This window comes from Gossypium arboreum, chromosome 2 (assembly GCF_025698485.1).
Source record: "Gossypium arboreum isolate Shixiya-1 chromosome 2, ASM2569848v2, whole genome shotgun sequence".
In the NCBI taxonomy this organism is placed as follows: domain Eukaryota; kingdom Viridiplantae; phylum Streptophyta; class Magnoliopsida; order Malvales; family Malvaceae; genus Gossypium; species Gossypium arboreum.
The window spans coordinates 106,111,032-106,128,905 of record NC_069071.1 but is presented as its reverse complement, the minus strand read 5'-3'; the positions used below and the strand labels follow the sequence as shown (position 1 = coordinate 106,128,905).

The 17,874-nt window shown below is 33.5% G+C and overlaps 1 protein-coding gene and 1 long non-coding RNA gene across 4 annotated transcripts; both read right to left on the bottom strand.

The window, feature by feature from the left end:
* Nucleotides 1–122: 122 nt before the first annotated feature.
* On the bottom strand, nucleotides 123–4,809 carry LOC108487729 (extra-large guanine nucleotide-binding protein 1-like). The gene is made up of 8 exons (XM_017792097.2): nucleotides 3,200–4,809; nucleotides 2,957–3,094; nucleotides 2,765–2,869; nucleotides 2,514–2,678; nucleotides 2,174–2,351; nucleotides 1,653–1,894; nucleotides 1,395–1,555; nucleotides 123–1,297 (listed from the first exon to the last, which is right to left on the bottom strand). Exons 1-8 carry the CDS (start codon nucleotides 4,298–4,300, stop codon nucleotides 727–729), a joined length of 2,661 nt encoding a protein of 886 aa, XP_017647586.1. The 5' UTR covers nucleotides 4,301–4,809; the 3' UTR covers nucleotides 123–726.
* Nucleotides 4,810–9,912: 5,103 nt separating this feature from the next.
* Nucleotides 9,913–13,269, bottom strand: LOC128283973 (uncharacterized). Of its 3 annotated transcripts, XR_008274277.1 has the most exons (4): nucleotides 13,138–13,223; nucleotides 12,578–12,665; nucleotides 11,214–11,337; nucleotides 9,913–10,112 (listed from the first exon to the last, which is right to left on the bottom strand). It is a non-coding gene; the product is annotated as an uncharacterized LOC128283973 (long non-coding RNA). The 3 variants fall into 3 exon arrangements; XR_008274278.1 differs by lacking the exon at nucleotides 9,913–10,112 and having other exon boundaries at nucleotides 11,081–11,337; XR_008274279.1 differs by lacking the exons at nucleotides 9,913–10,112; nucleotides 12,578–12,665 and having other exon boundaries at nucleotides 11,081–11,337; nucleotides 13,138–13,269.
* Between the last annotated feature and the right edge of the window lie 4,605 nt (nucleotides 13,270–17,874).

Here is a 17,874-nt window from a genome sequence, read left to right as displayed (position 1 = left end):
AACCCACAGATACTGACACCGCCAATGAAAACTACAACTGATTTGGCAAAAACCACAACTCTCCGTGCTTTTCTCTCCTTTCTTCTATATTAACCCTTTTGGTTCCCCTCCCTGTTTCTTCCAGAAAAGCAAAAGCATATCATAAACAAATTCCAAAGAGAGTGAGAAAAATGTCTGCAGTAGTTGGTGGATGGATGGGCGAGGTAGCAGCAAAGCTTAAAGAGAAAGTTGAAGCAAGAAAACCATTCTTGTCAATAAGGGCCAAGAAAGACCAACCGTTTCCGACCAAAGAAGGGCATGTTGAAGACAAAGATGCTTCTAAAGATGATACTAACGAAACCACAATGTCTGAAGCTACTGTCTGTCTGCTTATGGATCGGTTTGTACCTTGGTAATGATAAATTAGAGAAAGTTCCCTTGTCCTAACTTTGTTGGGCCTTATATGTAAAGGCAACTCTATGCTTTGTGTAAATTAGAGTTGTTTTATTGTGGATATGGCAGCCAGCTCTGCTTTTAGTGTTCATTTCTTTTGTATCTGAGCGCTGTATATGATTAGCTGTTCTCTTTAAACATATCCAGTAATACTTGAATGTTTTCTAATTGATTTTCGAGTTACATACATACTTACATATTGGAAATCTAGTAAATACAAAAGAAAGAAATGCTTGCCCTGCTTTAGAATTGAGTTCTGTGATTTAGAGCACACACGCATACACAAAACGGGGGTCATGAAGTTGTGCTTGCCTCAATAACGGTAGTAGTGGAAAACTCGTTGTTGATGAAGCTATTATCGTTGTGATCCCACTTAAGGATTTCTCTGGCGTATCTGAAAGCTTCATCAACAGAATCAGGCTCCAAACCAGTAACCATACAAACATACAACTTACTATGTGTAAGAGAATCGAATAACCTCTTGAACTTCACAGCAATATAATGGAAGGCACGTTGTGCTACTGAAGCAGTAAGATTGTTGTTATGGTGACTGATAACTGGATTGAAGTCGTGGAACCATTCACACCGAGTCAGAGGAACCTCCTCCATCTTTTCTAAGAGTAGGTCAGCTTTGTTGAGTATAAGAAGGAAGTCCTTTTGCTCCAAGGTGGGATGACTGACTATAGTTTCAAACAGTTGCTTGCTTGCCACCATTTTGTTTATAAGAACTCCATTACTGTCTAACCAAAACTCGTCGTAGTCAGTCAAGGAGACGCAAAATAGGACCATGTTGATATCTTCAAACATTCCCACCCACTTGCAGCTTGCCCCAAGGCTGCTGGGATGCAGTCTAATAAGTTGGTACCTGCAGATGCAAAACCAGTCATGTTAAGCAAGTTCAAAGTGATTAGAAGACAAATAAAAGTAAACAACTTTAAGTGTAGAATCAAATATAAACTAGCCTTGCTAATGGATCATGTTGATAACCATCAATAAAGCTTTCTCTTTCTCTTGTGGGAAAAGAGAATTCCATGCTAGAAAGTCCATTGGATGATTGGGTTCCCTCAGCATACAAGATATCCATGTCTGATGGCTCGTAATCTGTCCTTGAGATCTCAACAGCCTGAGGAAAAGATTAACTTCAAAAACTACTCCAATTGCTAAGCAATTCCAGCTGCTCACTTAGTTGGAAGGATAAAAACCCAGAGCAGCAGGCTTACCCGTTCTAGGAAATAAGTAGCAATCCTGGGCAGCATGTGGAGTTCATGCCTCCGGTTATAAGTGGCCTGAAAGGCTGCATCATTCCACAGCTTCTGAATAAATGGTGCATATTCACGAGTAGCAGCTGGGAAGATGACTTCCAAATTACCAGATACCATCACTTGGACAAGCCACTCCGAGAAGGCTTTCAGTCTTGGGGAAAGGGAATATTTTGTTTTACCATCAATCTGGCTTGCACCGCCTGTCAACAATGAAGATCATACTATTAAATAATAATGTCAATTATTCTATCCAGATCCTAAGAATATATATCTAAAGTATTGCAAATACTTGAGGCTTTTACAGATCATATTGCTATCTGTGAGGCTTATCACTACTAATCCAAGTATTGCAGGGGATAATAGAAAAGTTTTACCCGAAAATGCATCTATTTTTATCAGTAACCAACTTCGCAGAGAACAAAATAATTTATAAAAAAACTTGCAGAAAAATGACTAATTAATAATCATTATTGTTGTACCCGAAGAACCAGGTCCATCAGCAAACTGCAATTTTCTATTCTCTAGTAAGACTTCTTCCTCAAACCGTTCTCGTCCTTCTAGCAATATAGCAAGGTATCCATACAAATTGCATTGGATCTTCAATTTGATATTTTGGCGTTCATCTTCTGAGAAAGGAACATTATACAGAATCTTGGCCTGAAATATGTAAGTAACAAAAATTAATGTTTCACTTGGACATCCTATCTGCATGTCCAGTGTTATAGAACCATAGTAGTCATCAGTAACAGATTCTGTTTACAGCCATAAAAAATGGGTGAAAGACTAATTGAAATGAGTTGCCTCCATTGATATATTTACCTGCTTATATATTGTACTTGTGCCTGATTTTTGATAGCCAGTTAGAAGAAGTTTAAGAAGCACTTGCTGCTCTAGGGTCCTCTGGCTGACATCTTCCCCAGCAGGGTTCGCCACATTAGGAGGAACCGGCAAAGACAAGAGAGCGCAGAAAAGTTTAATTCTTGTCTGAAAGTAAGGTACATGTACAACATCCATGTTATTACTAGTATATTCCATAAGGGGAAAGTTTATACATCCCTATGCAAATATACCTTCTTCCATATAGGTCCCTTTTCATTCTTCTGACCCTCTTCCTGGTAAGATCCATCTGCACTTAGCCAAAAGCTCGGTTTTCCTTCACAATTAACTCCAGCAAACTGAAAACATTTTAACAGATTGGCACTGACCTTACATGTCTAAAATATCATTACTTAAAAGAAGTCAATCATGTACATCACAACAACCTGCAGCATCCACAGCTCTTTTCTTGTAATCTCTCTATCATTTACGAGTACTTTTGCATTTCCATTGCTAGCCTTAGCCTTGATACGACCTCCAACATTTAGCTGGGCAGTAATAATCTGGCAAGGACCATCTCCTTCCTGATTATTTTAACACAGCAGTAATTCAATTTTAGTGGAAGATAATGGAAGCTAGTTTACTTGAATGAAAAGAAAAAAAATAAAAAAAGAAAGTTTAGTCATTACCTTTCCCCAAAATCCAGAAACTTTATCATACCAATAGCGTCCTGGTTTTAGTTTCTTTGGTGGGTTTTGGCAGGTCTGCAAAACATGCAACTTATATTGATTCAGAGGCTCTCCATTGATAAGAACCAGCTGAGGTGGTAGCTGGTTTGCCTTGCATGTCTTCTCAGAACTCATTGCCTGTTTAACTTCCAACTCATTGAGCAACTGCTTGAGCAGCCGGGAACATTTTCCAAGACTTGCTCGCCTCGACTCGTTGATCTTCTTCCCTATGCAAGTAACACATTTTCTCCCCTCTGGCATCGACCCCATTGCTCTCAACACACACTTACAACAATACTTAGCATTACAAACAATGCAAATCTCTTTCTCCGTAAACCGGTTTCCCTCTAAACACCTATAACATGACCCTTTTTTCCCGTTCCTCTCAATTGATTGTTCAGCAGCATGCATGCTTTGCGTCTCGGAATAGTTGGAATTGGACTCTCCCTGGACCATGTCGCACGATTCAGGGTCACGGAAAGTTACAGCAGATGGTCTTTTGACATGGCGAGTAGTAGTCTCATTGTTGTGAATATCCTCCCTTTTTTGAGAAAATACCCCAGATGATGAAACTGATGGTGAGCTCAAAACGGAACCTGTTGTATCAGAATGAGGAGAATCCATGTACTTGTTGTGCAACCCTAAACCTTGCTTGCAATCATCAGCTAAACTATCATGAACATGAGAATTTTGCATAATGCCACAACTTCCCATGCCATCAATTGTCTGACCTAATGAATCCAAACTAACAACTTGAATTGATGGTTCATTGGACAGACCAGAACCAATTTTTTTGTGTCTGGCTAGATTTTGCTTCATTTTGTTAGTATTTACAACAGGTTGGATAACTGGCAATGAAATGTTGTTATTCAAAACATAGGAAGAAGAAATAGTGGCAGCAGTTGGGAGTTGGTCAACGTCCACCGGAACTGCTCTGGGGATATCAGAACTGACGGGAGGACCATTGTACTCAATAGCAAATGAGTATTCAACGTTACTATCATCATCTTTGGGAGGGGATGATTGCCCAACATGGAGAATTTTTCTTAGGATCCCAGCCATGACTTCTATATTTTAAGTCTCAATTCCAAAGAAACTAAGCCAGCAATTGTAATTCCATAAACAAGAGGAACACAAGGGAAAAGAAAAATCAAACTTTAAAACCCATTAGCCACCAGAATAACAATTAGCCAATAACTCATTCAAACAATTAAGAAAAAAAGATGGGAGACGTACAAGGAGTGGGAAACTTCCAAGAAAAATTGAGAATGGAAATGAAGAATAAAGAAAAAGAAAAATGGTAGGGTGAGTCTTGTGTTAAGAGTAAACGATGGGGACAGGAGACAACATATTCGGGTTGCATTTATTCATTGTTTTTCCAAGTCAACACGCTGGAGAAGGAGATGATGAAATTTTGCACACTTGAAATGAAATGAAGTGCCTCATTTGTCAAAGGAGCCTGGAATGGAAACATCCCTCTGAATCGCCAACGATAAAAGGCCATGTTTGGTTTCCTTAAAAGTGATGAGATATAGCCAACTCCACAAAATGTGACACCGTAAATCACTTTTTTCATCATTATTGTAGGACTCCAATACAGAAATTATATTATGGAATCCTATAAAATTATTTTTTAATTATTTAATAATATTTCAGTAAATTTTTTTATGTAATTGATATGTAATTTTGTTAGCTCTTTCCTCCGATCCTAAACTCCGAACTTTGAATCTTGAATCTTAAATTTGGATTTAGGGTTTGAGATTCGGGGTTAAGGTAAAAAAAAATTACAAAAATATGTTAATGGTATGAAAAAATACTGAAATATCATTAAATAATTAGAAAAAAATATAAGCGATATGATAGAAAGATTCTATAAAATAATTTCTCGGTGAAAAATTATAAAATAATTTCTAAAATCAACTCCTATTATTTACATTTATTTTGTATAGAGGTGTTCATGGGCCGGGCCGGGCAGTCCGAGTTCAGCCGGCTCAACTAAAAAATCATGCCCATTTATTGGGCTCGGGCAGCAGGCCGAGCCTAAAATTTTGTCCAAGCCCGACCGGATAAAAATATTAAAACTCGGGCCGGCCGGTCCGCCCATGTTAATTTTTAAATTATTTTAAATATATATAATACATCAAAATACAAAAATATCAAAATAAATATTTCCCAACAAATTAAAAATAAATTTTAAAAATATGTAGACTTAAATAACACTAAGATAAATGCAACTTAACAAGCAAATGCTTCTAAAATAATAAAAAATTAACAAATGCCTTTAAAATAATAAGAAAATTAACAATAAAATAAATTTTATACAATATACAAACAATAACAACAAAATAATAGCAACATAATAGTAAAATGGTAGCAAAATAGGAGAAAATAACAAGAAAATAACATTCAAGGGCTAAAAATACCTTACCCGAGGCCCGGCCCATTTTTTAAACGGGCCTTATTTTTTTGTCCAAGCCCATTTTTCGGGCCTATATTTTTGCCCAAACCCTCCCACATTTCGGGCAGGCCTTCGGGCCGGGCCGGGTAGCCCGACCCATGCACACCTCTAATTTTGTATTTGTAATAATTATTATATTTTATTTATCTTATAGAAATAAGATTTTTTAAACTGGTTTTATCTCTTTTTTAATTTATCTTAAATAAATAGATTTTTTAATTTAAACTATTTTTATTTTTATTTATCTTAGGTAATTAGATTTATTTTTAATTTAAACTAATTTATCTTTTTATTTCAAAACTTAGAATTAATCTATGAAGTTGTTGAGAAATATTTTCTCCTATATTTATTGATATATTGTTAGTAGTACTATTACAGCTCATGATAGAGCCCCACTATTTTGTCTTGACTTCGTTACCACTAATATTGACATTCTCTGTGAGCTCGAAGTTTACTGAGCATGTGTCTACAAAGCACGCGATCCTTTCTATTCTTGGGAATGACATTTTGGGCGGGCTCCGTACCTACTAGACACGTGGGCCCAGCCGCCAGGTGGCCTACGGAGTACACGACCTTTTCTGCGAGCTCCCTAGGTCTTCACAAGCTGGATCTGTGGCCTTGCGTTACAAGCTAGGTCCTTGGCTTTGCCTTGCGAGCTGAGTCTGCGAGCTCGTTCTACGAGCAGGGACCGCGAACTCGCCTTGCTATCCTCTCGTGGCTTGCTTCGCACCTAATCTTCTAGTGGGACCTATTTAGGTCACGGGTAAGTGACCCTAATCCTATCTAAGACTCAAGTCAGTGATCACCGATGTATAACAAAAGTATTTTTTTTTCAATTTTGAGTAAGTAGAAAATCTTTACTAGTTTTTAGAGTTTTAGTTCTTTTTCAATTTATTTTGCTAAATTGAGAAGATCTTCAAATTTAAGTCTCGTTTATCATGAATAAATATCCCTTGCACCCTTTCAATGCCTTTTTAAATAAAATTTAATGATGTAAAAAGCTCTCAAACTTTTTCAAAAAAGTAATTAAGTCATTTTTTTGCACTCAACTGTATACTTGAACTGTCAAAATGCATAAAAAAAAAACGCCTTCAAACTTTTTCAAAAAAAGTAATTAAATCCTCTTTTTTTTTTGCATTCAATTGCCAAAATGCAAAAAAAAGGCCATTTAATCGTAAACTTTAACAGTTGACCGTTAAATTTAACTACTCCTAATTTTTTTCAGTTAAAACCACTCTGTGTCACAACCACAACGTGACATGTGGTAAAAATTATAAAAATAAAAATAAATAAAAGTTAAACAAATTATTAAAATTTAATAAAATGAAAGAAATAAATTTATTAAAATTAGAAAAAATATAAAATTGTAAAATTTTATAAAATTATAAAATACATAAAAAGACACTTTAACCATTAAAGTCAACTACCCTTAAGTTTTTTTTCAGTTAAAGCTATCACATGTCGCAACACAACGTGACATGTGGGGAAAAATGATAAAATTAAAAATCAATAAAATTTATAGAAAAATTATAAAATATTTCTTTTGATACGATAATTTTCATAATTTTTTATGAATTTCATATTTCTTTACTTTCTTATATTCTTTTACAACTTTATAAAATTTTATAATTTTTCTATATTTCTATATATTTTATAATTTTTTACAATTTTTATCATTTTTAATTTTTATTAAAATTTAATAATTTTTATAATTTTATTTATTTTTATTTTTATTATTTTTTGTCACATGTCATGCAGTGGTTGCGACATGTGGTGGTTTTAACTGGAAAAAAATTAGGGGCGATTAGCTTTAATGGTCAAATGGTCTTTTTAATGCATTTTGATAATTGAGTGAAAAAAAAGGTGGAGCTTAATTACTTTTTTTTTAAAAGTTTGAGGGTTTTTTTATGCATTTTGGCAATTGAGTGCAAAAAAAAAAAAGTGGGGCTTAATTGCATTTTTTAAAAAAGTTTGAGGGTTTTTTTATATATTTTGGCAATTGAGTGCAAAAAAAAAGGTAGGGCTTTAATTTTTTTTTATTAAGTTTAAGAGATTTTTATATACATTTTGAAAGTTTAAATACCCAATTAAGTGTAAAAAATAAACAGTGGCTTAATTGCTTTTTTTAGAAAAAATTAAGAGCTTTTACGCCATTAAGCCTTTAAATAAATAGATTCACTTAATTTTTTAAGAGTAATAATTTTTTATTAACTCATTTCTAGACTATATATTACTTGTAAAAATAAAAAAAATAAAAATAATTCTAATAATAAATTAGAAATAAAAATTTAATTTTATTATAATATTTTAAATTTATCCAACATAAAAATAAAAATAAAAATAATTGAAGATTTTCTTATACTAATTTAATAGGTTGAATTTTGAAAAATTAACTTTTAATTAAATCTAAAATACTAAACCAAACAAGTCATTCTTCAACTAATTAAGTTTTTGTATATATAAATTAGATAATAAATAGAACAAGTATGGTATAATTAAAATTGTAACCTCCCAAAAACTGAGTTGGAAAAAATTGAGATAATGAAATTAAGAGTGGTTACTTCTTGATTTTGAGTTAAGATTTTTAAAAAATATTGCAAAGTGAATTAGTTTGCTTCAGTGGTTAAGGAATGTGAGTGATATGATTTTGTGGTTAAGTGACATGCTTGTGTGTGTGAGGTTTCGGGTTTGAATAATTCATTTAGAATTTTTGTTATTTCGTCTTAACATTTATCCTTGATCGTTTGGCATAAATAATATATCCGGTTAACTAATGTCAATAATGAGTTTAGTGGTTCAGCGGTTAAGCTTTTGTATACTTTTTGGTCATATGTCCAAACACATGCGTAAGCAATAAGGAAATATTTTGCATCTCTTTGGAAATGAGTGAGTTTTATTTTAAATCAATTAATTAAATTCTCATTTCCATGTTCTTTTTTTTTCCTCAAAACTTGCTTATTCTTCAATTCTCGACTTCTTATGTTCTCAATTCTTTTTTTTTCTTTTTTTTGCTCTCATGACTAAATTCTTGACACGGGTGTGGTGAATCCATTACTCGTTAACCTCCTGATGTTCTATTTTGGTCGGGTAAGGGTATAATTCTTCTTATCGTTAGTTTGAGAATCTCTTTTTGGTTGGTTACTAAGTTGAATCGTAAAGATTGGATTTTGTTTTGAATATAGGTTTAATTGGTTGATATAATTCTAGGACAAGACATAACAACGATTGACGATCCTCCAGGCTCTTAATTGTTAATCGCTGCTCTTTTGCTGGTAAGCAAATAGTTTACTTTGGGGTTTTACATCAAAGTTATTCGACATAGTTTTGGGTTTGAATGTTAATTAGCATTTTTGGTTCAATTATTTTGTTTGAATAGTCGATTGATTGTCGTTTTTAGGTTCCGGAGCCCTCTCTATTGCTTCTACGTTAAACCGTATCAGGTGTGTAACAAAAACTCAAAATTCTTCGAATGGTGAAAGTCAGAAACCATGGCTGTCGATGCTACACGACCATGTGGTAGGCCGTGTGTCAATATATGTTTAACAAATACATCAAAATTTAACCACAATGTTTCTTTAATGATATCTCGAGGCCCGAAACACGTGTTCGGAACTAATCGGGACTTAATCAAAAGCTTAGAAAATTTTCACGATATTTCAAAATTTTTCCTAAATGCAGGCCTCACACGCCCGTGTGGTTCATGGACACACCCGTGTGACCCTAAACACATCTATGCTTCAGACTGTGTCCTACCTCGTGTAACTTACTGACTTAGGCCACACGGCTAGCCACACGCCCGTGTGCAGAGCCTGTGTGCCTAACATGGTCGAGAAGCATGCCCGTGTCTCTATCCATGTGCAATTTCCTGAGCATTCTGTTTTTCATTTTTAAGGTGCAGGGGACACACGGCCAATCCACACGCCCATGTGTAAGCTATGTGTCTCACACGATCTGATCACATACCCATGTGCCAGGCCGTGTGGACTCAAAATGAGCATTATACAACAAGTTTACCAACCTTGCGAACCTTGAACGACAAGCAACTCAAAATTCAGTCTTTCAACCAGTCCAAAATATGGTTAAATACATCTAAAACATGTCAGAACTATCAATATAAATATCTAACTCATGCATATTCATAGATATCTAACATAAATTATCTAATCAATTAATTTAAATACCATTCAACTAATTCAAACTAAAACCATATAAATGGTTATATTATAAGACATATGTTTATATATATAGATCAACCAATATCATCTTATACATCATTAATATTCACATATCTAAATGGCATTAAAAGACAACCTAGGTACATGCCATTTTCAAAAAAAAAAAAAAAATACTTCACCACGTGATTTGAGTTTGGGATCGACTTTGCAAGCTAATTCAACAATTGAACTTTGCCCAAACCTGTGTATGAAAACAACCGTATGCCGAGTATAAACTTAATAAAAAGTTTATAATATTTGTATACATAATCATACATAATAAAACTCATTCAATAAATAATCAATTCCATAAACTCATCATATCTTCTATTTCATTCTCACAATTGCTATTCAATAGCATTTCACAATAAATTTCTCAATTTCAATTTCAATATCAATATCCATTTCGTATTCAATATTATTCAATTTTAATCATTTGATCAATTCATTTATATGTCCCTATTAACACAACTCGGATTTCAACGGTTATGCGGATCCAACACAAACACACCAGTACGGCACTCAGTGCCTCATCAACCATGCCAAAGTAAAACAATACAGTACTTAGTACCTCATCGGATTTATCCGAAGCAATAATAATATGACACATAGTGCCTGATCGACTCGAATTCGAAGTATCCCTGAACACTTTCAATCCTATTGTAACACCCCTCGCCCGCATCCGACGCCGGGACGGGGTTCGAGGTGCTACCTGACTTTTACTAACACTTCTATACTAAACAGGGCCATGAAATCTCAAATAATTAAAAACTTTTCTTTTCACATACAATTTGTCCCATATACGGGCTTACGAGTCCCAAAACATACATCTGGAGTGGTTCGGGACCCAACCGAGAACTCATGAAAAACTTAGAAAATCTCTTGCATCAAGGCTTTATACGCCCGTGTGGGTATAGAGCACACGCCCGTGTGCTAGGGACACGCTTGTGTCCCGAACCCGTGTCCGAAAACCTAGACAAATACAAGGCTATTTTCCAAGCCATTTTGTCACACTCACAACAAATGCACACATTTGTCACACTCACAACAGATGCACACATACTTATACAATAACATACAACATGGCAAAATTAGGTACTTAAACATTCCTAACATGTCATGATTATGACAATTTCACATGCAATAGATATCATAGTTTTTACTCACATCTTTACCACATTCATGCTATAATCATTATAAACTCATCACATAATACCATAGCACATGCATGCATAATTAAAATGGATTTACAACCCCATAATCAAAATAGGCCAACACATATGGCTAAAGTCATATCACATACTCTAATATTTAAACTCTTATACATGTCATAGGCTCAAAGTACTTGAAATCACTACACCAATAACGTTAGCTTGACAGTGTGATAATATCTCCGACGAACTCCAACCCGAGCTAACCTGGCAACCCTAGGAAATATGGGAAAGAAGGGGGGGTAAGCTTTCGCTTAGTAAGTTCATATGAAAACAATAAGCAACTCATTAACTTGTTTTATCAATGTTTACAACATATTCTCAAGTTCACTACAAGTTGTCTTTCTGAGCAATAGTCACTAAATTATTTATATCTGGAGCTACGAAACTCCGAATTAAGTTCCGTTAATTTTCCATGAAACTAGACTTATTTTCATTTCTTCCATAAAATTTCCAGAATTTTTGGTTAAGCCAAATAGTACAGTTTATTCCTCAAAGTTACCCCTGATTCACTGTCTAATAGTTCCAACCCTTCTGTACTAAAGTTCAATTATCTCATAGTACAAGACTCGAATAATGTTCTCGTCTATTTCTCTTGAAACTAGACTCATATGTCTACTTATTAATTTTTTTCTAGAATTTTTGGTTGGGCCAATTAATACAGTTTATTAGTTAAAGTCTCCCTTGTTTCAGGGTATGACCACTCTGATCCCTGTGCACTACAAACCGAATTTCTCCCTGTACAGAATTCCAACGACCATGCCGTTTATTTCCCCTAAAAATAGACTTAATAAGGAATCCATGAATGTAAGGTATGACTCTTAATAATTTTTTTACAATTTTTGGTGAATTTATAAAGTCAGAACAGGGGATCTCGAATTCATTCAGACCCTGTTTCACAAGAATTCAAATATCAAACAATATGGAATTCTTTTTCTTCCCATGTTTCTTTCATGTGAAAATAGACTCATTAAGCTTTAATCCTACATTCTATTCTGCCTCTAACTTATTTTCCACTATTTTTAGTGTATTTTCAAAGTTACACTACTGCAGTAACTCAAATCTGTCAAGGCTAAATTACTCATTCATGATCATTGTTCACAAAATTAATACAACATCATTTGTATAATCATCACCGAGACATTCATATCACATTTTCATTTACCATCTTACCATTTTGTTGTTATGTCGAGTTTTCAACCCGAGGGTTAAGTACATACCTGTTCAAAGTATCCATTTCACAACATTTATCAATACGTCCCTTTCATCTCGAGTATTCCTCCATTTGAGTAGAATTTTACCCATTGAACACATTTTCCAAGTATATCATATAATTTGACATATTATCAAACAATTATCACAAGTATAATATCTCATAATAATTATCATATCATTTAAGTAACACCAAAACATTTAAAATAATAACTATATTACCAACATTTACATATGAACTTACCTTGATACCGCAAAGGTGAAAAAAAAAGACATAATTATCCCTTAATCGATTTCTTTCCGTTCTAGGTCCAAATCTCAATTTTCATCATCTAAAATATCACATTCAACTTATTAAAACAATGTACTGATCAAATTAGTCCATTGACACACTTAAGCAATTTTTACAATTTTGCCCCTATATTTTGCCAAAATTACCAAATTACCCCTAGGCTCGTAAAATAATTTTTATCACATTTCTTTACTCCTTAAGTCTAGATGAACCATTTTCATAACTATAGCAACTCATAATTTCAACTATTTCACACATTTATAACTCATTTTACAACTTAGCAATCTAGCCCTTTTTAAGGTATTTTCATGCAATTTCTTTCACAAAAGTTGTTTATTAGACAACTAGGACTCATAATCTTCCATAAAAACACAGCAAACAACACATTTACTCTCATGGCAAAACCCTAGACTCTTCATCATTTTGCAAAATAAACCCCTCATATGAAAGCTCATGCTTTAGGGGTTCCAAAAATGTAAAAATCATTAAGAAAGACATTAAAAATCACTTACTAGCAAGGGATGTAAGTAGCTGATATTTCAGAGCTTCAAAACTCCTCTCTTTTCTGCCATTTTCGGTGGAGAAGAGAAAAATGATAGCATTTTCTTTTTAATTTGTTAATAATAAAACTAGTCAAAATTGGTGACCAACTTCACCTAATTTTGACTTTTCAACAATTTTTTTTTTGTCTCCCATGGCCGGCCATCACAATTTCAATGGCCTAATTTCACTTTAAAGACCCCCAATTTAATATACAAGGCAATTTAACACCTTTAGGTATTAAAACTCAACTTTTACCTTTTACGCGATTTAGTCCTTTTTCGAAATTGGACTAGAAATCGCTAAAATTAACTTACCAAAATTTACATGCACTTATAAAATTATATTATAACACAAAATAATACTAAAATAATTTTCTCTGGCCTCGGAATAGTGGTCCCGAAACTACTGTTCCGACTAGGCCCAAAATCGGGATGTTACACCAATGGCATGCCAACTATATCTGATTTAGCCCGACATTGTTAATAGGGTTATCAATTCACTTTCAATTTTCAATCAATACACATTTCAATTCAATAATCCATACATATTTACAATCTAATTCAATACCTTAATATCAACACTTACCTCAATTTTCACTTATCATACATATCATCAATAAATGCATTAAATTATTATTAAATTCAGATTATGGAAATACAAACCGTATTTTTTGAGCTAATATTCGTTGACTTTTTCCTTTCATTTCTTAGTCGACGTCTCCGGCTCAACGTTACCTACGGAAATCGAAACAATTAAAATTTATCAATACGCTACATTTTACATTGAATATTTCAATTTATATACAACTTTTGCTTTAATTCCAATTTAGTCATTAAATCAAACTAACTATTTTCTTACAAAACTAATTCCATATGTCAATTCAATTTCCACTTTAAATCTAATTTCAATTCCCTAATTTCACCATAAAACCCTAATTTTGAAATTCTTTCAATTTAGTCCCTACTACATAAAACTTATGATTTGTTTTGCAATTTAATTTTTTTCTCAATTCTAACTTAAAATTCTATCAATTCAAACCCTAATTCTTCAATTAATTCAATATAAACCACATCTAAAAATAAACTAACTTTCAAAATTTTCACATAAGTTGTTCTAAAATTCCAAAAACATTGAAATTACAAGAAAAAGAGCTAAATTGACTTACCAAATTAACTTTGAATCCTTCGAACCCTAATTTCCCCTTTCTTTTTCTTTACTTTTTCTTTCTCTCTTTTTCGTTTCACTTCTCTGTTCTTTCTTTCTTTTTATTTCTTTTACTTTCTTTTATTTACTTTATGTATTATTATATTATTTTATTATATTATACTTAAGTATTAAGTATAAATATATGTATATTATACATACACATGGAATAATATTTTTCATACATTTGTCACCTATATCCCTTATGGTTTATTTTCTAATTTAGTCCTTCAACTTTTCTTGATTCTATAATTCAATTTTTACTCTATATTCAATCTAGTCCTTACACTAAATTAACATTAATTCAAGCTAATTCACCTAGCCAAAATCTAATTAACCACTATACTGACTTCGTAAATATTTTTAATAAATATTGACGAATTCATTTTATGAAAACGGAGACCCAAAAATACACTTTTCCGATAACCATAAATTTCGGGTCATTACATTTCTCCCCCTCTTAATAAATTTCGTCCTCGAAATTTACCTAAAAAGAGGTAGGGTTACTGAGATCTCATAGTTTATTTTGGTTCCCAAGTCGTTTCTTCAATACTATGACTTCGCCATAACACTTTCACTAATGGAACCTGTTTATTACGCAATTCCTTCACTTCTCGAGCCAATATCTTAATCGGTTCTTCTTCATATGACAAATCAAGTCGAATTTCAATCCACTGTAGTGATAAAATGAGAGGGATCTGATTGATATCTTCTGAGCATAGAAAAATGAAAAATATGATGAAGTTTTTGTAATTTTGAAGGCAAAGCCAAACGATATGTAACCGGCCTAACTCTCTCCACAATCTCATATGGCCCAATAAAACGAGGGCTCAATTTTCCCTTTTGACCAAATCTCAATATTTTCTTCCAAGGTGATACTTTAAGAAATACCTTATCACCAACAGAATATTCGATATCTTAACGTTTCAAGTCTACATATGATTTTTGTCTGCCAAAAGCTGCTTTCAGTCTATCTCAGATCTTATTGACAGTGTCTTCTGTTTCTTGAATTAATTATGGCCCAATCATTTTTCTTTCATTCAATTCTATTCAGCATACAGGTGATCGACATCTACATCCATACAGAGCTTCATACGGAGCTATCTGAATACTTGATTGGAAACTATTATTGTATACAAATTCAACCAATGGTAAATAACGTTCCCAACTTGATTCAAAATCAATAACACAGGCTCGAAGCATGTCTTCTAAAATCTGAATAACCCACTCAGATTGTCCATCAGTCTGTGGATGAAAAGCTGTACTAAAGTGAAGTCGAGTACTAAGAGATTCATACAACTACCTCCAAAATCTTGATGTGAATTGTGGATCCCGATTAGAAATTATTGATACCGGAATACCATGCAATCTTACGATCTCTCGAATATAAACTTCAGCAAGTTTCTGGAGTGACCAGTCAGTTTTGACTGCTATAAAATGAGCTAACTTTTCAAGTCGATCGACAATCACCCAAATAGCAATTTTCTTACTCGCTGACAATAGTAATCCCGTTACAAAATCCATTGTAATGCAGTCTTATTTCCATTCAGAAATGTTAATAGGCTGAAGTAATCCAGTAGGAACCTGATGCTTTGTCTTTACTCGCTGACATGTCAAACATTTAGACACATATTCCACAATATTTTTCTTCATACTCGGTCACCAATATAATTCTCATAGATCACGGTACATTTTCGTTCCTCCCAGATGCAATGCAAAATGACATCATGTGATTCCTAAAGTATCAACTCTTTCAATTCTAGAACATTTGGAGCATAGATTCGATTATGAAATCTCAGGCAATTATGATTATCAATGCTAAAATTCTCTGCCATGCAGTTTTGAACCATTTCTCTTTTCTTCATCAACTTTTCGTCTTCTAACTATGCTGACTTGGTTCGGTCAAACATTACTGGTTTAACTTTTAATTCAGCCAATAAACTTCCATCATCACTGATACTGAATTATGCAAACATTGCTCGTAATTCAATTGCTGGTTTTCGGCTTAATGCATCGACTATCATATTAGCCTTACCTGGGTGATAGTCAATGACACAATCATAATCTTTCAAGAGTTCTATCCATCGAAGTTGTCTAAAATTTAACTCATTTTGTGACAAAATATATTTGAGACTTTTGTGATCTGTATAAATGTAACATTTTTCACTATACAGATACTGTCTCCATATTTTCAAAGTAAAAATCACAGCAGCAAGCTCTAGATCATGTGTCAAATAATTACGTTCACGTGGTTTCAATTGGCGAGAAGTATAAGCTATCACTTATCCATTTTGCATCAAGACACACCTGAGACCGTTCAATAAAGTGTCACTATAAATGATAAAATTTCTCCCTGACTCTGGTAATGCCAAAACTGGTACCTCAGTCAACATTTGCTTTAATTTCTCAAAACTTTCCTGACATTGATCATCCCAGACGAATGGAACATTCTTTTGCAACAACTTCGTCATTGGTAGAGCTATCTTTGAAAATCCATTTACAAATCTTTGATAGTAACTAGCTAATCCGAGAAAACTATGTACCTCTGACACATTTCATGGTGCTTTCCACTGAATAATTACTTCAGTCTTCTTCAGATCAACTCTAATTCCTTCTGCCGATACCACATGTCCCAGAAATATAACCTCGGACAACCAAAATTCTCATATTTACTTAATTTCCCATACAACTGCTTTTCCTGTAATATTTGCAAAACGATTTTGAGATGCTGCTCATGTTCGATCTCAGACTTTGAATAAACCAAAATGCCATCAATAAAAATCACCACAAACTGGTCCAAATAAGGTTGAAAGATGTGGTTCATAAGATCCATAAAGCAATTGGGGTATTTGTCAAACCAAATGGCATCACCAAAAATTCATAATACCCATCCCTTGTTCAAAATGCTGTCTTCAGTACATCACTTTCTTTTACCTTTAATTGTTAGTAACTCGATCTCATATCAATATTTGAAAATATAGAAGCTCCTTTCAACTGATCAAAAAATCTTCAATACGAGGTAGCGAATATTTATCCTTGATTGTCACCTTGTTTAGTTGTCGATAATCAATACATAACCTCATTGAACTATCTTTCTTTTTAACAAACAGCACTGGAGCTCCCCACGGTGAAGTACTCGGACGTATAAAACTACGGTCTAGTAAATCTTGCAACTGCACTTTCAATTCTTTTAATTCCATAGGAGACATACAATATAGGGGTATTGATATCGGAGTTGTACCTGAATAAACTTAAATTGCAAATTCAACTTTCCTAACAAGTGGTAATCCTTGCAACTCTCTAGGAAAAACATCAGGAAATTCACAGACTATTCGAATTTTACTACATTGACTATAACAGAATCTGAATTGATAACATAATCCAGAAAAAACTGTACAACCCTGATGAATTAATTTATTAGCTTAAATTGTTGAAATAATACGAGTTGACTCGCTGCTTCGAATACTATTAACTTCAATCTTATCACCACTTTCAGTCTGAAC

What these genes read in the sequence shown, in the direction of transcription:
- LOC108487729 (XM_017792097.2), bottom strand. Translation starts at nt 4,300, where the DNA reads ATGGCTGGGATCCTAAGAAAAATTCTCCATGTTGGGCAATCATCCCCT. An exon ending in TTTCTGGATTTTGGGGAAAG is followed by an intron (nt 3,095 to 3,199) that starts GTAATGACTAAA and finishes TAAAATAATCAG; the next exon opens with GAAGGAGATGGTCCTTGCCA. An exon ending in CTACTTATTTCCTAGAACGG is followed by an intron (nt 1,556 to 1,652) that starts GTAAGCCTGCTG and finishes TCTTTTCCTCAG; the next exon opens with GCTGTTGAGATCTCAAGGAC.